Source organism: Nerophis lumbriciformis, linkage group LG31 (genome assembly GCF_033978685.3).
Source record: "Nerophis lumbriciformis linkage group LG31, RoL_Nlum_v2.1, whole genome shotgun sequence".
Lineage (NCBI taxonomy): Eukaryota > Metazoa > Chordata > Actinopteri > Syngnathiformes > Syngnathidae > Nerophis > Nerophis lumbriciformis.
Window position 1 is genome coordinate 24,879,889 of NC_084578.2, and position 25,112 is coordinate 24,905,000.

Here is a 25,112-nt window from a genome sequence, read left to right on the forward strand (position 1 = left end):
CCATGATGTGTTTGACATGTTTCAGTTGGTTCTATCTCCTTACTCAGCAAACTGGAAGATTGAACATTATCTTTGGTACATAGACACATTTTACTGTCAATCTGACCTCTCTGGTTTGTCACTCAGTCATAAACGTCCATGCGCAACACAAAAAAACATGTCCCACTTCCTATAGTTACACGATGGACAATAGCCCGGAGGAAATACCTACAATAGTCCGCTCTCCAAGGTCAATACCGAACAATATTTTTACATTATTTCGTAAAACTACTGCAGTTGTTTGTGGTTCATGCAATTGTAATGTTTTTCAAACAATATTTCTTATCTAAAAGTTTGTTATTTTTAAAAGGCATGTTACATGCTGAAACAGTGCTGTTTTGGTAGGGCCAAGCACGGATTAAATTCCATCCATCCATCCATCCATCTTCTTCCGCTTATCCGAGGTCGGGTCGCGGGGGCAGCAGCCTAAGCAGGGAAGCCCAGACTTCCCTCTCCCCAGCCACTTCGTCCAGCTCCTCCCGGGGGATCCCGAGGCGTTCCCAGGCCAGCCGGGAGACATAGTCTTCCCAACGTGTCCTGGGTCTTCCTCGTGGCCTCCTACCGGTCGGACATGCCCTAAACACCTCCTTAGGGAGGCACTCGGGTGGCATCCTGACCAGATGCCCGAACCACCTCATCTGGCTCCTCTCGATGTGGAGGAGCAGCGGCTTTACTTTGAGCTCCCCCCGGATGACAGAGCTTCTCACCCTATCTCTAAGGGAGAGCCCCGCCACCCGGCGGAGGAAACTCATTTCGGCCGCTTGTACCCGTGATCTTGTCCTTTCGGTCATAACCCAAAGCTCATGACCATAGGTGAGGATGGGAACGTAGATCGACCGGTAAATTGAGAGCTTTGCCTTCCGGCTCAGCTCCTTCTTCACCACAACGGATCGATACAGCGTCCGCATTACTGAAGACGCCGCACCGATCCGCCTGTCGATCTCACGATCCACTCTTCCCTCACTCGTGAACAAGACTCCGAGGTACTTGAACTCCTCCACTTGGGGCAAGATCTCCTCCCCAACCCGGAGATGGCACTCCACCCTTTTCCGGGCGAGAACCATGGACTCGGACTTGGAGGTGCTGATTCTCATCCCAGTCGCTTCACACTCAGCTGCGAACCGATCCAGTGAGAGCTGAAGATCCTGGCCAGATGAAGCCATCAGGACCAAATCATCTGCAAAAAGCAGAGACCTAATCCTGCAGCCACCAAACCGGATCCCCTCAACGCCTTGACTGCGCCTAGAAATGAGCGGGGATGATTTGGGATACGATTGTTTTGAGTTCTGAGCACGATCGTGGAACAAAATGTGCTCGTAAGTGGAGGTAGTTTTGGTGAAAACATTACATGACTAAGAAACCACATGCACTGGGGCGGCATGGCGTAGTGGGTAGAGCGGCCGTGCCAGAAACCTGAGGGTTGCAGGTTCGCTCCCCGCCTCTTGACATCCAAATCGCTGTTGTTGTGTCCTTGGGCAAGACACTTCACCCTTGCCCCCGGTGCCGCTCACACTGTTGAATGAATGATGAATGAATGAATGATAGGTGGTGGTCGGAGGGGCTGTAGGCGCAAACTGGCTTCCGTCAGTCTACCCCAGGGCAGCTGTGGCTACAAATGTAGCTTACCACCACCAGGTGTGAATGAATGATGGGTTCCCACTTCTCTGTGAGCGCTTTGAGTATCTAATAATAGAAAAGCATGATATAAAATCTAATCCATTATTATTATTATTATTACTGTTTCCAAGAAGAACCATAACATTAAGAGCTATCAAATAAGACAGCAGACTGACTAAAGTTATGAACATGTAAATGCAGCAAATAAAAACTGGAAATAAACTATGGGTCTGATTTACTAAAGTTTTACGTGTACTAAAACACGTGCAAATTTGATAGCACACACAAAGCTGATTTACTAATTGTGTGCAGAGTAGATTGTGTCTGTTAAGTGAGCAAAAAAAAGCGTGCAATCATTTTTGCGTTTCTGTCTTCACTGGGTATTATTCCAGGTATAGTAAGGCGCTACATAAATACAGACCATTTACTATTTTGCGTTGTATTTAGCGCGTGTCAGAAGGACATGCAAACTGACAGTTCCCCACACGGCTTTGCGATCAGTGCCTGCACTGCGCAGACTAGAGATGCGCGGATAGGCAATTATTTCATCCGCAACCGCGTCAGAAAGTCGTCAACCATCCGCCATCCACCCGATGTAACGTTTGAGCAGAACTGCACCCGCCCACCATCCGCCCGTTGTTATATATCTAATATTAATAAAAAAATTAAAAAAAAGGGTGAAAACTACGCGAATTGCACCTTGTGCAGACAAGATTTTTCGATCGGACACGGAGGAATTAGCGATGTAAAAGACCACGTTGGGACAAAAAAACACAAGTCTAATGCCGTTGCTAGCGATACAAGTGGAAAACTTTCAACGTTTTTCGTCGCCCAAACAGATTCTTTGGATGTGATAAATGCCGAAGTTTTATTTACGGAGGCAATAATTGAGCATGGACTTCCAATCGCACTGGCTGATCACATGGGACAGTTAATAATGTAATGCAACCTTTAAAAATCATTACGCGGTGATCGCGATCCCAAAAATAAACTTTTCTTGCATGATAATGTCCAGAAAAATTCGCTTTATATTACTATAGAGTCCTTTTAACGAATGAGTTTGATGGTTTATCACAAACCTTAAATGAAAGAAGTCCTTTGTTCTCCTGCACCATGCATGCGCAATCCTGTCGGCTGTATTTCACAGCACGACATACTGTAAAAAGTGTTTATACTATTTATACTTTCAATTAACAAATTGAAGTCTTGTGAAAGGTTGACAGGATAACTGGCATTAACTGTCAAAATAATTTCAAACTATTGAAGTTAGCTTACAGAATAAACATGTCAATCAACCCATATGATTTTTGCTGTAATATTTTTGTTTTGAAAAGTCACTGTGACTGATAGAAAAGTGATGGTTTTAGCAACATTTTAACCTGTCTGAATGCTAATAGTCATTTTGCGTCGGGGGGCGAAGCCCTGAACCCTCCACCAGGACTTTGTCCTGGACCTACCGGGGCCTGCGGCCCTTGGACCCTGGCTACTAGGTTTTTCTGATTTAAAAGTTGGCAGGTATGGTGAGGTTATAAAGCTTTTGCCTGTTAAAGAAAGGAGACTGATCCAATGCACAGACATTCGCGTGCCACGCTGTCACGACCCAGACGCACACCAGTGCGCAATCATATGGGAGCCGCGCTGAGCGCACCTCCAAGCGCGTCTCGCTGCCGGCGACGGCCAGATATGGGCCCACGCTCCAGCGCCATCCATTTTCAGGGCTAGTTGATTCGGCAGGTGGGTTGTTACACACTCCTTAGCGGGTTCCAACTTCCATGGCCACCGTCCTGCTCTCTATATCAACCAGGGTGAGCCCCACCCCTTTCATGAGCGCACTACGCGCGGAGTGACCCCTGTTACGCGCCCCCGGCAACAGGGGTGGCAAGCAGGTAAACTGCGCGGGCGGAGCGCGCGGAGTGTCCCATGTTACGAGCCCCCGGCCACGGGGGTGGCGGGCAGGTAAGCTGCTTACCTGCTGCGCGTGACGCCGGCCGCGGCGAAAGCGGACGAGGCGGGGTGTCGGTGCGGTGGGCGCGGTAGTGACCCTGGACGTGCGTCGGGCCCTTCTCGCGGATCGCCTCAGCTACGGCTCCCGGTGGGGCCCTCTCGGGGGAAGGGGCCTCGGTCCCGGACCCCGGCGAGGCGTCCCTTCTCCGCTCCGTAAAAGTGTCCATCTCTTTTCTTTTTTTTTCTTCTGTTGTGGCATATGCTGCAGGTGCCTGCTCGTTTTTCGTATGTGGGTAACAACATTTAACTATGTATATATATTTCCGAATTGGTTTAACTGCCACCCGCAAAAAAAAAAAAAAAAAAAAAAATTAATCCGCCCGACCCGACCCGCGAGCGGATAAAATCTTAGTTTTTTTTAATTTCATCCGCCCGATCCGCGGATAATCCGCGGACTCCGCGGTTGTGTCCGCAAACCGCGCATCTCTAGCGCAGACAGACGATAGACAGACGAGAATCCTCCGTCCGACGTGTGTGTGTGTGTGTGTGTTAACATTTTGGACCGCCAGACATAAAAAATATTGGACATATTGTCTATTCAGCAATTTTCCTTTTATAATTTTAGAACTGCTGGATGACTTAAGGGCTGATTAAAAGGAATTCAAGTGATACGTTTTGGTGTGTGCATGCCAGCGTTTTTATAATATTGTTTTTCTTTTTTTTTTTTTAAATATAATATATCTTCAACATTTTCTTGCCTTTGAGTCATTCCAGATGCACAAATGTGCTGGGATGCGATCCACAGCCTCGCGCACATAATTAAGTGTTGTTGTGCAGCATATGTTTCTGTTGTCTAGATTGTGAATCAGAAAAGGTGTGACAGATTATATTTATGTGCTGCTGGTTCAGCGCATTGCACACAAGTCAGAGCATAACATGAATGTGCAGAAAAATTATCAAGTGTCTTCGTAGTAAAAGCCCCTTATGCACGCAAAATCCTCATTTAAATAAGGCGGTCTGCACCACATTTTAATTTCACACGCAGTTTTAGTAGATCACACGCAACACGCCCACTATGCGCTATTTTATGTTTTGCACATGCTGTCCAGCGCGGTAGTAAATCAGGCCCTATATGTATTAGGGGTGTAACGATTGATGATGTATCGATAGATCCATTTAAATTCTTAAATTTCAAGTATATATTGATCTGTGTTTGGAAAGTTTCCATAAGATAGGTATCGAGCCACCATCGTTTTAAAAGGCAAAATATCAATTTTATCGATACTAGTAAAAGAAAACATTGGATTTAAGAACGGCAGCCTTTGTATGAAGTTTAACACTTTTAAAAATAAGGACATTAAATGTCTGTGGCGTCATCAAAACAAAAATGGCCCATATCTACTTTGATTGAGAAAAGGTCACAACAAATGCAAACGCCACAAGACAATAACATGAAGCCACAACGAAACAGCTTTCAGGTACAGCACCATTGCAAAAGCCACAAAAAAAACCCAGCCACAACACAATAGTATAAAGCCACAACTCAACTTTAAGCCACTAAGGATACAACTGACAATACGGAAGTGAGAGCGGAGCAAGTTTTGCCGACAGACCAGGTTGAAACAGAAAGTTAAAACAATGTAATGAACATAGTTTATCAGTATTATTGAAAAAGAAAAAAAGTGGTAACATTTTACTTACTTTTCCAACTTTGTTCATTCCACCCTCAACCATTTGGTCCGTCTGTTGCCAAAACTTGTCCGCTGTTACTTTCGTTACGTCTTTATGATGTTCTCCGTTTATTAAAATGAGAGAAGTAGCCGGTCAAACCACTGCCCATTTAATCAAATTAATTTTATTGAAAACAAACAAGACATCATTTTATTTTGAGAGTTAAAACAAAAAATGACACTGACTGTGTTAAGTGACTCTTCAACATATTTATTTTTTTACCAGAACATAACTATGAAGTACTGTATAATTGTGTTCACAATTTGATTTCAGTGTTTTGACTGCGGAGCCATTTTATAAACGATGCCTCACGTGTGCCCTCTTCAAGTCACACTGCACGTACTACGATGCTGAGCTCAGCACAAACTATCAGCATGTTCTTCTACATTGTCGAGGTGAGTCGTCAGTTTCACTGCCTAACTGTAAAACATTGCATAATGAAATGGATAGCTTTTTTTATGTTGCTTTTTAATATTATCATCCATCAACAATGTTATCAATTATGTTATTTTTAGTTTGGCTAGTCTAGTCAAGTATCTAGTCCAGAAATCTATGTCGTTCTTTTTATCCTTTCCAGGCCCTGGAATACCACAAACTACTCTGCACAGATTAGACAACATGGAGGGTACAGTATATACTTACAGTAGGCACAAAGAAGAATGAAATACTGTCATATATTGTTTTAAAGATTCTGTCCAGAGATTAAAAATATACTTTGCACGTATAAAGCAAATAATCTACAAACAGATCAAAACATTTGACGAATTACAAATACTCTTCCTGGTAATTACTTACTTTGATGTTATTTGTTATTTATCAGTCAGGAAAAGTGTCTATAACTATCCATCCATCCATCCATCTTCTTCCGCTTATCCGAGGTCGGGTCGCGGGGGCAGCAGCCTAAGCAGGGAAGCCCAGACTTCCCTCTCCCCAGCCACTTCGTCCAGCTCCTCCCGGGGGATCCCGAGGCGTTCCCAGGCCAGCCGGGAGACATAGTCTTCCCAACGTGTCCTGGGTCTTCCTCGTGGCCTCCTACCGGTCGGACATGCCCTAAACACCTCCTTAGGGAGGCGCTCGGGTGGCATCCTGACCAGATGCCCGAACCACCTCATCTGGCTCCTCTCGATGCGGAGGAGCAGCGGCTTTACTTTGAGCTCCCCCCGGATGACAGAGCTTCTCACCCTATCTCTAAGGGAGAGCCCCGCCACCCGGCGGAGGAAACTCATTTCGGCCGCTTGTACCCGTGATCTTGTCCTTTCGGTCATAACCCAAAGCTCATGACCATAGGTGAGGATGGGAACGTAGATCGACCGGTAAATTGAGAGCTTTGCCTTCCGGCTCAGCTCCTTCTTCACCACAACGGATCGATACAGCGTCCGCATTACTGAAGACGCCGCACCGATCCGCCTGTCGATCTCACGATCCACTCTTCCCTCACTCGTGAACAAGACTCTATAACTAATTATTTTTTAAAGTAATTTACTAAGGATGTTACTCTTACACCAATTCACGATTCAATTTTGACTCTTGAGGTGACGTTTCGATTCAGAATCAACCCTTGACTCAAACCGATTCTCACAATTTATTATTTGTTCAAAAATATTGTAATACAAATATTTTCAAATCATTAGAAAGCATGAGATGCCCCAAACACATAAGAACAATGTTGTTGCATAGACAAGCTAGAAGACAACTTGCAAACAGGGAAATGTTGCACAGATGATAGCAGTGTAACGAACTTTCACTGCACTACAGATTTGACCTGAAGAGAGAGGAGATTCTGGTGGAAAGAAACGTTCTTGCCTGGAAAACAGGGGCTGGTTGTCCAGTCAAAGCTATGTTGTCTGTGCACAACCTCTTTGATTCTGAATTTTTGCTCACAACTTGTTGGTACTGTGTTAGAATTACACAACAAATACTAAAGAAATCGAAATGTTTAAAAAGCAATATTGTTAGTTTCCTGTTATTACTGTAATGGTAATTTAAGACATTTAGACCACAGGTGTCAAATTCAAGGCCCACAGGCCACACCTGGCCAGTAGGGATGGGTGATATGGACTATCACAAAACCTGCCATTTATGATGAAACCGATAAAAGTGAAGAGAAAAAAAACACCTTTGAACTCTACCTTTTTGACTATGAGTCTGTCGGTGGATTCAGTCTTCAGAGCCCCCAAAACACTATTCTAAAGTAACACTAAGGCTATTAAACTGCATCAATTAAGTTTAAGTAGCACACCTACAGTATACTGCAAAGCTGTAGCAGGGTGATTTACTTATCATACGGTATGTAAATTATTTTTCTGTCAGCAATATTATAGATATTATTACGGTATTAGGAGTTTTATGTTACAAATCAATCAGTGTTATGATGCGACTTCAGCGTAAACTCTTCCGCGCTCCGGTCGCATAATGGCGAATAATTCACCTAAATAGCCGGTTACAAAATAAATAGGTGACAAATTAGCAGAAACAGGCAAAAATAATGTTTTAGGAACGCACATCATTCAATGTTCCATCACTGATCACCATCACTCTCTTTAGAGCAGACATCGAGACAAATGTCCCCAAAACTACGGGAGACATCTTCTTTCATAATCTTTTCCACCGTTCAGAAAATATTGACTTTGATTGCACAGAATCCTTGAAATTGTCACAAATGCGCCAGTACTGAGGCGACTCGAAATGGAACATGTTTATTTCCGAGTTTACTTCCGTAAACACTGCAGGACGTGCTACGTCATGACGCCATGTCTGTACTCGGCTCAGTTTGCATTCACATGTGAGTTTGGACACATTTTTTTGTAATGTGAACGACGACATAAAAAGGTCAGATTTGACAAAAACAAATCTGAATTAGACCTCCTTCCCTGCAGTGTTGTGAACGCACTGGAGTAGCCTTAATGCTGCTGAGGTCTGGCTCGACCTTGCTAATATAACAGTGAAAACGTGCACCGGATTTTCAGTATAGTAATACGGGTGTTATTGATGGAGCGGATTGGATTGGATAATAAGCGCTGAGAAAAATCTCAGTCTTCGAAATTATTTATAATCATAATGAATAATCACAGATTATGTTATCATTTATTTAAACTCATATTCCTGCATATTTATACCGAATTTTCTAAACATTTTTGCAAAAAAATAAAAAATAAATCACACCAAATTATGTACTAAAATAGGCCTAACGACGCCAATGCAAAGCAGAGTGCTTTACACCATTTTAAAGCGGACATATTATACAAAGCCAACTTTTCTTACCTATTGGTACCTGCTTATGTGGATTTGGGATCTGCATAAGTCTCGAAAAATTTAAATCAAATCGTGAAGGCATTGCAGAAACATTTATAAAAATGCTTACATACTTCCTCTAAACCAAACTTTTTGACTCGGGGGCCGCATTGGGTTAAAAAAATTTGGCCGGGGGCCGGGCTGTGTGTGTATATATATATATATATATATATATATATATATATATATATATATATATATATATATATATATATATATATATATCCATCCATCCATTGTCTACCGCTTATTCCCTTCGGGGTCGCGGGGGGTGCTGGAGCCTATCTCAGCTACAATCGGGCGGAAGGCGGGGTACACCATCATCGCAGGGCCAACACAGATAGACAGACAACATTCACACTCACATTCACACACTAGGGCCAATTTAGTGTTGCCAATCAACCTATCCCCAGGTGCATGTCTTTGGAGGTGGGAGGAAGCCGGAGTACCCGGAGGGAACCCACGCAGTCACGGGGAGGACATGCAAACTCCACACAGAAAGATCCCGAGGCCGGGATTGAACTCACGACTACTCAGGACCTTCGTATTGTGAGGCAGACGCACTAACCCCTCTTCCACCGTGCTGCCCGTGTATGTATATATATATATATATAAATATATATATTTATATATATATATATATATATATATATATATATATATATATATATATATATATATATATATATGTATATATAAGTATATATATATATGTGTATATATATATATATATATATATGTATCAGTGACGTGCGGTCACTGGAGGCAGGTGAGGCCCCGTATATACATATATATATATATATATATATATATATATATATATATATATATATATATATATATATATATATATATGTATGTATATATGAGTATAGATATATGTGTATATATGAGTGTGAGTATATATATGGGCCTCGCCTGCCATCATGGAAAGAAAAAAAATGTAAAAAGAAAAACAATTAATTAAATTGTTATATGTATTCAGTGATTATACTATAAAGTTATTTTCCATTTAACTTCACCAGTTTTAGATTATTTTTATTCAAAATCGCTGAATTTTCACATTTGCCGTTCAAATACTGAGAAGAGACGGTGCGGTGATCAGCAGCCAGTTGAGGCACGTCACTCAGTTGTGCCTCAACATGGATTGCGGACTGGCTAACTGCTGGCCTGCTGTGCAGTGAGACCGTATTGCTATATGAACTATATTATACATTTCCATAGTTTAGTTAGCTGAGGTATATAATGTACAGTGTATTTTGTCAACAACTGTATGTGTGTAAGTTTCTTGTGCTGAGCGATCATAAAACGGCTGCGAAGACGCACTGGCTGAGGCTCGCAGTAATCCCGCCTCCTTGTGCCGGTTAATGCACCCCCCGACGGGAGCGCCACACCAACCAAAGCCCACACCCAAACCCTCCACGTGCAAGACCGAACCCACTCAAAAAAGTCACTCAACAAGAAGCCAAAAAGTGCAAAAACAACAATGCTCGTGTTGGAGGAGCCGTGAACGACCGCAGGGCCACAGCATTAGGTACACCTGCAGACTGTAGCACGGATTTCATATTTCATTCATTCACAACTCCTCCAACACGAACACCACTGTTCCCGCACTTATAAGTAAAGGTAAGACCATAATAACGTTTTTTTTATTAAATGTGCTTTTTTGTGTGCTACAGTTTGTATGTGTAAAGTTAAAGTTAAGTTAAAGTACCAATGATTGTCACACACACACTAGGTGTAATGAAATGTGTCCTCTGCATTTGACCCATCCCTTGTTCACCCCATGGGAGGTGAGGGGAGCAGTGGGCAGCAGCGGCGCCGCGCCCGGGAATCATTGTTGCTGATTTAACCCCCAATTCCAACCCTTGATGCTGAGTGCCAAGCAGGGAAGAATGCTGGTATGAGCTTTTAAACATAACCCGTTAACTGCTGCCAATCAAATGGTGAATAGGATACTCTTTAGGGTTCATATGTTTGTAAATCTGACTGTGATGAAGTCAGTGCCTCACCAGTCATGAACCTCCACGCACGTCACTGATATGTATATATGTATATATATATATATATATATATACATTGTCTTTATAATCCGTTTTGTCATTTAACATCAATTAACATTGATGTTCATCAACATTTAACATTGTCACGTTATCGATGGGAAAATTAATTTTTAGACAATATGATTGGCTTGAGCGGCTAGGAGACACAGAGAGTAACATGCGGTAGAAAATGGATTAGAAAAGGAAAGATTAAAAAAAAAAAATTAAAAAATTAAATATTTTTTTTAACTTGGGACTTCTTGTGGGCCGCATTTTGGATGCTGGCCGTAGTTTGGGGACCCCTGCTCTAAACGGTCAGTTTTAAATTTGCTCTGACTTGTGACGTTTTCTGACCTGTGATCCATATGGTAGAAATGTACCCAAACATCTTTAAGCAAATGAGACATTTTTAATTTATGTAGAACCGGTTGTACCAAATTATTTCCACGATGAAACCCAATAAATAAAATGCTCTGTTGTTGGTTGCTTTAACCAGCACAAGGCACTACACAAACTCACAAACCTTCACAAAAAGATGGATTTTACGATAAACTACTTTTAATGGCAGGCTCTGTGACTACTATTTATGGTAATGGAGGAGACAATGAAACGATAAGTAATTACAGTAGGTTCGGAATGTGTGAATGATACGTTACCAACGTTACCTCGATTTGTTGTGTAGCTTGCTTGTCCTTCTCCAGTAAGACAATAGCGTCACTGTACCCCGACAAAATACAGAATGATTTTTCTAAAAATACTTTTTATTGGATCAGTGTCTAATGTGTTTGGCAATTGACCAGTTATTATTATAATCTGTTATAATGTTCACGATGTAGCTTTTAGTGTAGCTTATTGTACAGCCGGCATGAGCCTCTTTTGTTTGCAAGTGGTCAAAGCAGCAATGCAGTTAAAGTATTAACATGATATTGAAGAAGAAAGCATTTATTGTCAAAATACACAAGTATACGTCCAGGATTTAGCATTGGGAAGATAAAGACTTGGTAGAAGTTTAAACTTAAGCCAGCATATCGTACCAGAATTGCAAACTGGCTTCCTTTCTTTCTCCGCCCGCATCGTCTCCTTCTTGAGCCGATAACAAACCCCGATCTGGCTATATTGTCTGGGATGTTGTGATGAAAGTCAAGTAAAAATTAGATGGCTGATGGCCATCACGGTTGTCCATATTCCATACAGTTTTAGCAAAACTAACAAAAAAACAAGTGTGGTGGAGACAAACGTCTACTTAGCGTGAGAGGGTGTGGACATGAGGGCTTCATTTGTATCTAACAACTCTAAACTCTCTCAAAAATATAGGTCTTTAAAGCAATATAGGTCTTTAAAGCAAAATCAATGCAAACCTTTATGGACAGAATTTCTAGGCGCAGTCAGGGCGTTGAGGGGATCTGGTTTGGTGGCTGCAGGATTAGGTCTCTGCTATTTGCAGATGATGTGGTCCTGATGGCTTCCTCCGGCCAAGATCTTCAGCTCTCACTGGATCAGTTCGCAGCCGAGTGTGAAGCGACTGGGATGGGAATCAGCACCTCCAAGTCCGAGTCCATGGTTCTCTCCCGGAAAAGGGTGGAGTGCCATCTCCGGGTTGGGGAGGAGATCCTGCCCCAAGTGGAGGAGTTCAAGTACCTCGGAGTCTTGTTCACGAGTGGGGGAAGAGTGGATCGTGAGATCGACAGGCGGATCAGTGCGGCGTCTTCAGTAATGCGGACGCTGTATCGATCCGTTGTGGTGAAGAAGGAGCTGAGCCGGAAGGCAAAGCTCTCGATTTACCGGTCGATCTACGTTCCCATCCTCACCTATGGTCATGAGCTTTGGGTCATGACCGAAAGGACAAGATCACGGGTACAAGCGGCCGAAATGAGTTTCCTCCGCCGAGTGGCGGGGCTCTCCCTTAGAGATAGGGTGAGAAGCTCTGTCATTCGGGGGGAGCTCAAAGTAAAGCCGCTGCTCCTCCACATCGAGAGGAGCCAGATGAGGTGGTTCGGGCATCTGGTCAGGATGCCACCCGAACGCCTCCCTAGGAAGGTGTTTCGGGCACGTCCGACCGGTAGGAGGCCACGGGGAAGACCCAGGACACGCTGGGAAGACTATCTCTCCCGGCTGGCCTGGGAACGCCTCGGGATCCCCCGGGAGGAGCTGGACGAAGTGGCTGGGGAGAGGGAAGTCTGGGCTTCCCTGCTTAAGCTGCTGCCCCCGCGACCCGACCTCGGATAAGCGGAAGAAGATGGATGGATGGATGGATGACAATGCAAAATTTTGACCAAAAACATTATTACATTATATGTAATGTAGACTAGAATGAAGTGTTTTAAAAATAGACACAAATCATAATATGACCCCTTTAAAGGGGAAAAAATAAGAAAGAAAACATGCAAACACACACATACTGTACATGCACACGCAGAAACAATGACAATAACAAGACATAGCACAGCACTGAGAATTTACCTACAAAAAAAAAAATCGGAATCTAAAAAGATTATGTAAAAGAAATTAGAAAAATAGATACAAAAATAAAATAAAATCTATATAACAAACAAATAAAAAACATACAATTGTAAGAATCATACTAGTAAATATAGCAATAAATAAAAAACTAAATAACAGAATAAAGATGAATAACCTAAGAAGAGTTGTGTTGCTAAGTTAAGTAAGCAACGTGCAAAATGTGTTATTTAAATTAGCGTCGCTTGTGTGGTTGATCGGAAGGGTTGTAGAGCGACTTTTATGAACAACTTTTCTGATTGTTATGCAGTTTCTAAGTGTTTGTAAATTGTTTGTTTTTCATAGTTATATGTTGACAGCCCATCTGTGAACTCTGTCCACAGCACTGTGTTTTTCACTTACTTTGAACTTGATTGTTCTTGCTGGTTAGCAATAGCTGTTAGCCACTCCGCTAATGCCACAATTTGATTATGTCATTGGCTGTTTGTGGATTACTACTGCTTCACTTATGTATTTATTTATTTATTTTTTAATGGAAAGCAAAGGCAACACATTAGCTGTTAAGCTGCAGTCTAAAAACAAAGTAAACAAACATTTAAACAGGGGGACAAAGCCTTAAAAACATGGTTGCGGTGAAAATCACTACAATTCACTAAACACCATCCGGGTGGGCAATAGCAGTCCCACATCTCTACTAATTACCTCAACTTCTTCTAAACTAGATTTGAGAAAGACAATGTTCACTGATGAGGCAGTTAAAAAAGACTTCAGCCCAGCAACTGTAGCATTACTTTCACCACAGAAAATGTGATGAGGGATCTAAAGAGAACCAAAACAACCTGCTCACCTGGTCCGGACAACATCAGTGGCCGTGCTTTGAAGCACTGTGCTGATCAGGTAGGGGAAATTTTCAAGACGTTGTTCCAGAGATCCTTTAATACTTGCACTGTCCCCCAGCTGTAAAAACACTGCACAGTCATTCCCATCCCCAAGAAGAGCACCACCGAAATCAATGGAGAGGATTATAAAATACAACATAATGGATGCAACTAACTCAAAGATGGATTATATCCAGTTGCATACCGCACAAGAAGAGATGTCGACAAAACACAAACATTCTGTACATCTTCAAACGAACATTTGGACTGCCTATGTCGGCCAGACTCTTGTTCGCAGACTTCTCCTCGGCATTTAACACTCTCCAACTTCATGTCTTGGCCAATAAACACTACCCCTCCTTCCACGTGGACAACTAGCTCATCCTGTGGCTCCTGGATATCCTCACCCACAGGTCACAGCGAGTGTAGTCAACAATGTCTTTTCCGACCTAGGATACACCTCAACTGTTTCCCCGCAAGGTTGTGTCCTTTCCCCTTTGCTGTTCATCCTCTACACCGATGACAGCCGATCCACACAGCCCCACATCCATATGGTGAAATATGCTGATGACACAGTCCTCTTGGTAAAAACTGTAATTGTCTCCTCTAAAACAATAAAAGCTCTCTTAAATCTCTGTGGTGATCACCCAACATGCAGGCTGGAAGGTCGTAATATACGAGGTCCCTCACATGTTTTGTTCCCCAAATTTGAGTGACTGCAATCAGGCCGCCGGTTTCGCTGCCCTGCAAGTAGAACTTAGAGGAGGTCGACTTGTGCCTAAAGCCATGTTGCTCCTTAACTCACAGCATACGAAATGTAAATGACCCGAGTGGTGGAATATTAAAATCTAGTAAAATTTTGCTTAAAACAAATGTAAATATTAAGAACCCAACGTAGTGAGAGCAGCCGTCCCAAAATAAGAAAAGATAATTATGCTTGTTCACAATTTATTATAATCTGAATTAGGGTACAGTCACGACAGGCGTAGTGGGTCAGTGTCCTGGCTCCGCCCACTTCCACGGCATCCTCCTGCACACAGAATTAAAACGGAGGCAGGCCACGGGAATAAAATCATTTAAAAACACGGAGATGCTCTCAGGGCTGACGTCACACTTACACGCAAGGCGGGGTTTCCCCTGCCTCTGCTGTAGTTCCGCATAGAAATATTGAGTACGCCCACTCTCCTCACCAGTCTCTGGTGGGACCTACGTGGCCGTACTCGTCCCGTCTCGCTCCGCCTCTTGGTCGCTCCCGGGAGTCACCGCAGGTCTCTGGGTCCCGACCGCTCCTGCCCACAGGACCACACAGCCAGCGTACAACGCACGAGCCCGCAAGCCCACAGCCAAATGCAGTTGATCACCCCCACTGATCCACAATCCACGACACTTACTTCGGAGGCAGAGTTTCCTCTGCCTCTGCGTGTTGTGGGCTTCTTGGGGTTCACTCAGGTAGCTTGCGGGGTATGCTGTATAGTCCCGGATTCCTTCCCAGCATGCGGGCGTCCACCCGGACGCTCTTGGCAAAGCCTGTCGATACTCTCCGGTCGCTCTCCCTTCTGCTGAAGCCTGTTGGATGCTTCCCTTTTAAATGTGTGCAGTCCTAATGTTCCACACAGGTGCGTCTGATCTCAGGTGCCGTTTGATTGGGCACTTTGGTTGTCAGGGGCAACAAGCTAAAAGGGGCAACGTCTTAAAATGCCAGCAAAGTCCACAAAGTGTAAAAACATGCAATTCAAAATACAGTCAAAGTCCGCAAATTGTAAAAACATGCAATTAAAAATACAATCAAATTCCACAGCAATAAAACATGCAATTCAAATCCACAACAATAAAAACACTCTAAGACATGCATTGCAATGAAACATAAAAAAATAAAATCCCCTACTTGTGTCCCATCACACATAATGCATATCTAAATGCCACTAATGTCATGTGTTTGCCGTTTTGCACTCTTGTGCTGAGCCCCATTACTAAATTCTTTACACTAGTAATGTTTTTAGTGCATCGGCATTAGTTTTATTATTTTTCATCTTATACCTCTAGCAGTGTTTTCCTGATTGAGTATTTTAGCATTTTATTACATTAGCTTAATTTAAAGTGTAGATATTCACTGTCTGTGTGCTATTTCTGTTTTTATAGTCTATGTTGACAGCAGCTAAAAGTCTATTTGTCTCTGCTGTTATATTTGCTGCTCTACGTGCCTTGAATTTTTGCTCAAGCGATTTGTTGAACTGATTGTTTGCATATGCTGTTGTCGACAGACCACCAGGCCCTGGAGATGAATGCCGTATTACGACAGTCACTGAGCAACAGGAAGGTACCTCAGCGCGAAAAAAGAACTGTGCAAATCAACAATTTTGGTACGATAATGAAAGCATTTTTAGTAAGGTGGATATGACTTGTTAGTGTCATTTCTTACATGGAATCTTGTTTAGCAATGATGGTCACTTCTACCATTCATGCCTTGTCAATAAAAACTTTTTATTGGAGGTGATGATAAAATACAACGTCTATATCGATACTTGGAGAACGATATGATTCAGAATCAATACATTTTCAAATGTAACGATTCGATTCGGCAGGATTTGATCCGATTCAATAAATTATGATGCAATCTGGTACGGTTTACTCGTTAAATAGAAATTACTATTATTTTTCGTTATAAATGATCCTCAGTCATGTTTATCTTTAAATAATTACAGTTTACAAAAGACCAGTGAACAAGTGTCCACGTCGCCTTTTGACATGACATATCGCGTAACACGTTACGCTTAAGCCAGTGGTCATGGTCATGCACGGTGCCTGATGGTGTGACCCCAGGATGCAGAGACAGGTATAGCGATGTGCAGGTAAAAGTACTTTTATTACGAACAAGGCAGGAAAAATAAAGCATGTAGAAGAAAAAAACACCACAGACGGCAAGTGTGCCATGTACAAACCAACAACCAGCACAATCCGACAAATTTTGCCCAGCTTTCCACACTGTATTCTCTTGGTTATAGGACCACCAAAATTTCTGTGTAACAAAGAAAGTCAGTTTGTAGTTTGACTCGCATACCTTCCTCGTTTTTCGTTCCTAGTTTTGGCTGTCTGGATTGGTTTAATTGGATTTACATGGCTTCTTAGTGGAAAAATATTGCTGCTTCATCTGACATTTTGGAACATATTGCTAACAAAAACTGAGGTACAGCAGGTAAGTTTGTATTTTTGTCTCATTCCTGTGAGAATCCTGCATGTGACTGAAGCATTAAGGAGTGGGACTATCCAGGACTAGCTGCAGTGTGCTCAAACAACCACCAGGTATCTGTGAGCAGATACATGTAATGGTGTATCATCTCGTTCAAATTTATCAGACCCTATCAGTTTGGTAGTGCATTTTTACGCATTCTTCACTCATGCTTAACGTGAAGGATGAGGCAAAAATACAACCTTACCTACTGTACCATTGTGTTTTGATACAGCATATTTTTTCAAACATTTTTATGTTTTGATTTGCTTGTTTTGCAGCACTTTCTATGGAATTAATTGTACCAGTGGATTTTGATGAAACATACGAACATCCACTTCTACTAATGCTGTACGTAAATGTTTTTAATCAAACCAATTAAAAATTATTTAATCATAAATCTTTCACTTGTATTCAGGAGTAAAAAATGTTTTAAAAAGTTTAATCCCACCGTTAAAATGCAGTTACTGTATGTGCTTTTGTAGGGACAGCGCCCCCGGTGGTCAGGCTGTGAGTGATCGCTTCAGTCTCAGTTGGGATTCCGTGCTGGTCAGTTCAGACGACGTCATCGTGGCTCGCCTGGATGGGCGAGGCAGTGGCTTCCAGGGCCAGAGAGTTCTTCATGAGGTCGACAAGAGACTAGGAACTGTGGATGTTCAGGACCAGATCGCAATTGTAAAGTATGATTAAAGTCATACTATATATAATAAAAGTAAACTGAACAGTCCCTTCAGGATTTTGTAACCGTTTTTTGTGATTGGTGCAGCCTAAAATGCCTGAATTTGCTGCAGCATTTTTTTTGGTAAGTTGCGGCAAAGATTACAATATTTTAGGGCCTATTAATTTTTTTATAAACATTGAATCAACTTGTGATTTTTATGAATTTCTTATTAATGTGTTCCTTGCAACCTTAACTTAAAAAAACCTGGGAAAAAAATACTCCTTTGAAACATATTACTCATTTTCTACCACACAAACTTTAAAATAGACACCATATAGCAGTAAAAGCACATACTCAGACCTTACTGTTAAATTACTGTAAGGTTTTATTCCATCATAACTAATAAAAATTACAATTAATTATAATGATAGAAAGAAACACCACCAAAGGATTCCTTATTGTCCACTGTCTGCTCTGTCGTTCTTCATTTGCAGACATTTTCTGTATGTTTTACACTTGAAAAGTGTTTGTCCATCTTAAACATGCATTTATGTTCCAACACATTTGAACTGTTGAGCGAGAACTATAGAGCTAATTGTTGTTAGTAAATGAAAGACGATGAGGGATTTTCATACCTCAACATCCATCCAGCCATCCATTTCCTACCACGTGTCTCTCTCGGGGTCGCAGGAGGAGCTGGAGCCTATCTCAGCTGCTTCTCATCACAGGGCCAATACAGATAGACAGACAACATTCACACTCACATTCACACACTAGGGCCAATTTAGTGTTGCCAATCAACCTATCCCCAGGTGCATGTTTTTGGAGGTGGGAGGAAGCCGGAGTTCCCGGATGGAACCCACGCAGTCACGGAGAGAACATGCAAACTCCACACAGAAAGACCCTGATTGAACCCAGGACCTTCTAATTGTGAGGCACACGCACTAACCCCTGTGCCTCAACATCTCTAATATGTAAATGCTTCCTCTTTGTAACATCAGCATTGGCTTTTTTTTTTTTTTTTTTCTGTCTTGCCTCTTGGTGAGGGCGGTCGCATTTTTCTCCGCTCCCTCCTTCCCTGCTTGCTTTCTTCGTGTCCTTGTCCTGTCTGAACTTTTTTGAAGCCTCTTTCTTTGCGCTGTCCTCAAATCTAAACATCAAACATGGATATGGTCAGCTGGACTCTTGACGCAATTGACAAAGTCTTTTCGACAAGGAAAAGAGGTTCGGGGGAGCCTGGCTGCCCTGATGGAACCATTGCTGCGGGGTACGAGAGAGACACTTGGGATGAATGGAGAATCATGTGCCTCTCAGTCCTTTCCATCGAGGACGTGGAAGACATCTACCTATTTGGAACCGTGATCGCGGGGCGCCTGCTGATTGGGCTGGGCATTGCTCTGGTGTATCGTCAAATTCGGAAGACGATGGCAGCCACTCAAGAAGCCCAACGGCTGTTCATCGCAATGGAAGGATTGGGTCGGGCTGTGGGAACACAGACTGTGGCGATTTCTCATTTGAATCGCAAAATGGATCTCATCATGAAGAAGCTTGCTGAGAAGGAAGAATTAAATTGAATTTGAGAGTACCAGCACGGACACAGAGCAGGAATGTCATTGTTTTGACTGCTCGAAGAAAACAACATCTTTATCTACGATTTGACTCCCTCGAATGGCCTTGACGTTATCAGGAACAGGCTGTTCTGAAAAACTCCTCAACGATGGACGCTTTTGACCTTCCTTTTTTTCAATAACACCTGGTGTCGAACTTTGAGATCGGCCCCAGTCCACAAAAACATTTCAACATCTCACCCAAGTTAATTGGGCATACATGCACGCACCAGCCCCTCCCCCAATCAACGCCTTCACCACTGCTTAATTCCTCTTCGGGGTTGTGGACGGCTGAATAGCGCTTTATAGCGGCTTCCGGCCTCCAGGGCGAGTTGTTGTGATTACATGTATCATGTTTATGTGTGCTATGCTAGGTGAGTTTTTTTTCCTTGGACTCAGTCTGGACCCCTCCCGAGGATCCAGCCTTAGACTGATACTTTTTTTACTCTTCCCCCTTTCCCAATGTCACCTTTTTCTCACCTTTTTTAAGGAGCGCTGTAAGTGGCTGATCCGTTGGCGGTCCCGTCTTGTCCCCTTGTAACGTATGTCTGCTCTTAGTGGGACTGTGCCGAAAATGAAATTTCAGTTTTTATGTGTCTTGTACATGTTAAAGAATGGACGATAATAAAGCATCTTGAATCTTGATTGCAAATTAAAATATGTTCCTAATTGTCTTACCCTGGATACATAAGTGTTAAATGTATAAATACATGTAAACAAGGACGTGTTTATATACTACATTACCCAGAAGGCTTAGCGCTGTAGACAGGAACAGGAAGTTGGACTGCGTTACGCAGGTGGATGATAATTGTGATGTTTGATCGATAAAACATAGATTAATGTTACATGTTGTTCCTGCTTCGTCTACACAAGAAAGAAACATATGTTTTAATTAGAAAGTTGACTGCTTTAAAAAACAATCTGAAAGCATGAGAGGTAACCATATTTACCTGTGCTTGTTTTTAATTGTTTTAGTGTTAATGTGTTAATTAATCCCTCTTGGCTTTAAAAAGTTTGTGATTGTGCTTATTTATAAAATTTAACCAATCCTTGAGAAATCTGAATGCCTCACAATTTTGTCCAGTGCCTGCATTCCCTGAATTTTTGGACCGATCAGCGTTATTTTTTCAAATCGAAATTGTCTCTCAGCAGCACGCAAACTCGCACATCATCTGTCTAATTAAAACCTATGTTTGTTTCTTGTATAAACAAGGCAGGAACAACAATGTGTAACAATATATGAATTCTTTATTGATCAAACTGTCATCAACGGTTTGGCCTTTTGTATTTATGTTACTGTGTTTTGTATTGTTTCCTTTCCAGCTCTCCTATTTTCAGTTCCACTTCCTGGTTGTCTCATTTGGAAAACAATTCTCCAGTCTGAGCGCTGGCTTCCTCACCTTTACCTTATTGGCAATCAAGATGATTTATATGTCAGCCCTGTCATCTTGCTGTTCAGCATTGTGGCAATGCTAGCAAGAGGAATTAACTTTCTGTGCACTCCCGGGCTGCACTAGTTTCTGTTTTCTGCAAATAAATCTTTACAATACTTGCACGCCATCTCCTGTCTCTGCATCTTGGGGTTCCAGACCAAAACAACTGTAACACAAATGGCATAGTCCTCAGCTCAGACCTACCTTTTGTGTAGTGGCAGCTTCATCCAAGCAAGCCGCCAAACACTTTGTCATTTCAAAAACCAGAAAATTAAAACTTGATACATTTAAGCAACACCATGCTGTCAAAACAAAAAACACTCACAATTCCTCAGCAAAACAACTCAAGTCCAGTTAGGGAAAAAAACAGCACTGACTGATTTTGTACTTAAATTAAGTCCCCAAGACCGACAAGAATCCCTAGTCACTGGTAACCTGTCCCCTGTCTTCCCGGGCTGCCACTGCAGGAGCTCCTTGTTTTGGGCACTCAGTCTCTCCCGCTCTCAAAGCCTCTCAAGAGAGACCCCCCAGCTTTAAGACGTGCCTCAGATGTTTTTGTTTCTCCTAAAACTCTTTTAGGTACTCCTGGAGTCAACTTCATCATCTCAAAACATTGCAACTTTTTCCGCAACTTTCTGAAAAAGCTGCTGCAAATTCAAGCATTGTAGGCTGCAACAATCACACAAAAAAACCCAGCGAAATCCTGCTCCAAGGAACCGTCCACGCTGAGATTCCCAGCTTTGTTGTCTATTTCTCCTTTACGTACTCCTTGAGTCAAATCCTTCATCAACTCAAAACATTGCAACTTTTTCTCAACTTTATGAGCAATCTGCTGCAAATTCAAGCATTTTTGTGACGATTGGTCACTTAATTTTTGTTTGTTTCCTTGTTTTTGTATTTACTTCCCGTCAGTGCTCTTATTTTGTTCTATTTCATATTTGTTCCGCGGAGCACTGTTTTTTTCCTCACCTACCGTTAAATGGCAGCCGGTCCACACCTGCTGCCTATCAGCATAGGTTTCTATATATGCCTTGTCTCGAGCACTCCTCCAACATAAAGTGATCTTCGAGCACGAAGATCACTTCATGTTGGTAACTGTTACATGCAAGACTGCTTCCCTCTCTGTTTGTGGAATAAAACTCATCTTACCTCCTCTTCGCTCTCCTGGTTCCTGCATCTTGGTGTCACAAAAACGGCAACCATGAGAGTTCCTAACAATTTTAGGAACAACAATCACAAAAAACAGCGAAGTCCTGGAGGGACAGTTTGTGTTTATGTTTGTTGTTATTGTGATTGATGTAATTTCCTTGGAAAAAAAGGTTCTTAATCTCAATGAGATTTTTTTCCTGTTTAATTAAAGGTTTAATAAAAAATTTAATTGAGCGCCGTTAAGAGACGAATTCTGTTGGCAAAAATGACCAGGGGCGCCGCTAAGGATTTTGGGCCCCATGAAAATAATTTTTACAGGGCCCCCAACACAGTGTCATTATTTTTTCTGTATTATAATTTCATCATCATTAGGGGCCTCTCTGGGCCCCCCTCCATCATGGGCCCCTAGAATCCGTCTCCTTTACCCCCCCCTTTTCGGCGCCCCTGAAAATGACCCCGATTAGCCAAAATTTGTGCAAAAATTGCAGGCTTTGGACAACGTTGTGAGGCTTTGCTTGTGTGAATTGCAAATTCCTTGAGGGACTGATTGAAGGTTTAAAGTAAACATAGCTTATTATCATGTCATAATTAATTCCTGCTACTCTTGTGTTTGGTGTGCAGAGGTTGAAGACAGTTCAGTATTTGTAAAAGACTCGAGAGATTTGGCTTCGGTGTAGTAGAGACATGATTTGAAAGACAGTCCTGCTCAGTAACTGTGAGTTAAATAGGGTGGCAGTTAAAAATATATGTTGTTATTCATCCCAAAAATATGCTCAGTTCATTCCCTGCCTCGTCTTTTGTGAAATAAAAGCTGCGTTGCTGGGTTTTGGATAGGATGGTTTTCAGGTGATAATTGTAGTACGATTACATCTCTTGGAAGGCCTCTTTATTTTGTAGGACAGTGTCAGTCTTCTTGAAGGTCCGTTCTTGTGTGGTGATAATCCACAGGTCATTGGTAGATATAAAAGGCTGATATTGTGAAGGGAGGAGCTTGTAATTTGTAGTAATCATAAGTTAAAGTACTTGTAAATTGAGGTTACTGTAAGTTGTAAGTTGAATAACTTGTATGAGGTACTTGTAAATTGAGGTACTTGTAAATTGAGGTACTTGTACAGGTAAATTGAGGTACCACTGTACATTGTGTAACATCCTCTTTAAATATGTCATCTGGCAGACCTTTTAAGCAGTTCTATCAATTACTGTAGGTATAGTTATTGCGTGTGGTTGGAGACCAGGCACTTCCAACCGCCTCATGGTATGACGACCGGTCAGCTTTTTGCAGATTGAACTTCCGCCAAAAAATCAGCTATCAAATAAATATTTAATTCTTAATTGAATTAACTACATAAATCATTTTATCCTGTTTAATCTGTGTTTATGTACTGTATGTATGAATTAAATATTACTCATCTACTGTGTACGGAAGTATTATTGCTATTTTTTTTCAGACATCTCATGATGCTCCCTTATATCGATGGTAACAGAGTTGGAGTTTATGGAAAGGTAAGCTACACATTGTTGTAGCATCATTGGCATAATTAGCACTTTGATTGTGAAATACTTTTATTCTGATTTTCAGGCATATGGAGGTTTTCTTACATCCATCCTGCTACTCTCCTACAGCTCGACGTTCAGCTGTGGTGTAGCAGTAGCTCCTATCACAAACTGGAGGCTTCATGGTAAGCGACACATCCTTTCAGGAGATAACATGTATTCAGTGGTACCTCGGTTTTTGTACGCCTCACATTTTGTACAAGTTCTGAAGTAGAATTTTTGCAAAATTTTGCCCTGATTTTTGCCTAATTTATATTATAGCCAAACATTGTAACAAACGAGTCTGTTTGCTTGCGTATTATTTTGTGTACTGAAGTACCCAAACAAAGAATCTAAAAGTTGCTGTACTTTTTAATTGAGTATGACTGCAAAATTATCCACCATAAAAAGGTGAGAAACATTACGGAATTCAAGAAAGAACTTGTAGCATCAAAAGAATTCAATCAATGTGAAATAATATATTTTTCTAATACGCTTGTACACACACACATATAGATATGGCTTTTTTGCCGATATCCGTCCATCCATCCATCCATCTTCTTCCGCTTATCCGAGGTCGGGTCGCGGGGGCAGCAGCCTAAGCAGGGAAGCCCAGACTTCCCTCTCCCCAGCCACTTCGTCCAGCTCCTCCCGGTGGATCCCGAGGCGTTCCCAGGCCAGCCGGGAGACATAGTCTTCCCAACGTGTCCTGGGTCTTCCCCGTGGCCTCCTACCGGTCGGACGTGCCCGAAACACCTCCCGAGGGAGGCATTCGGGTGGCATCCTGACCAGATGCCCGAACCACCTCATCTGGCTCCTCTCGATATGGAGGAGCAGCGGCTTTACTTTGAGCTTCTCACCCTATCTCTAAGGGAGAGCCCCGCCACCCGGCGGAGGAAACTCATTTCGGCCGCTTGTACCCGTGATCTTGTCCTTTCGGTCATGACCCAAAGCTCATGACCATAGGTGAGGATGGGAACGTAGATCGACCGGTAAATCGAGAGCTTTGCCTTCTGGCTCAGCTCCTTCTTCACCACAACGGATCGATGCAGCGTCCGCATTACTGAAGATGCCGCACCGATCCGCCTGTCGATCTCACGATCCACTCTTCCCTCACTCGTGAATTCCGATATTGTCCAACTCTTAATTACCGATTCCGATATCAACCGATACCAATATATACTGTTGTGGAATTAACACATTATTATGCCTAATTTTGTTGTGATGCCCCGCTGGACGCATTAAACAATGTAACAAAGTATTCCAAAATAAGAGAACAACTTCAACTCAAGTTATGGAAAAAATTGCCAACATGGCACTGCCGTATTTATTATTGAAGTCACAAAGTGCATTATTTTTTTAACATGCCTCAAAACAGCAGCTTGGAATTTGGTACATGCTCTCCCTGAGAGAGCATGAGAAGGTTGAGGTGGGCGGGGTTGGGGGGGGGCGGCGTTGAGGTTGGTGGTAGGTGGTAGCAGGGGGTGTATGTAGTAGTGTTAGT

The 25,112-nt window shown here is 42.4% G+C and overlaps 1 protein-coding gene across 2 annotated transcripts in view; it reads left to right on the forward strand.

Moving 5' to 3' along the window:
- Nucleotides 1-25,112, forward strand: part of LOC133574262 (inactive dipeptidyl peptidase 10-like) — a 167,617-nt gene that overhangs the window by 120,261 nt on the left and 22,244 nt on the right. For both annotated transcript variants that reach the window (XM_061926364.1, XM_061926365.1), the window contains exons 17-23: nt 5,605-5,726; nt 5,909-5,956; nt 16,261-16,359; nt 17,507-17,576; nt 17,711-17,905; nt 23,524-23,578; nt 23,655-23,754. In XM_061926364.1, the coding sequence (XP_061782348.1) occupies nt 5,605-5,726; nt 5,909-5,956; nt 16,261-16,359; nt 17,507-17,576; nt 17,711-17,905; nt 23,524-23,578; nt 23,655-23,754 (689 nt within the window). The remainder of the gene's footprint in view (nt 1-5,604; nt 5,727-5,908; nt 5,957-16,260; nt 16,360-17,506; nt 17,577-17,710; nt 17,906-23,523; nt 23,579-23,654; nt 23,755-25,112) is intronic.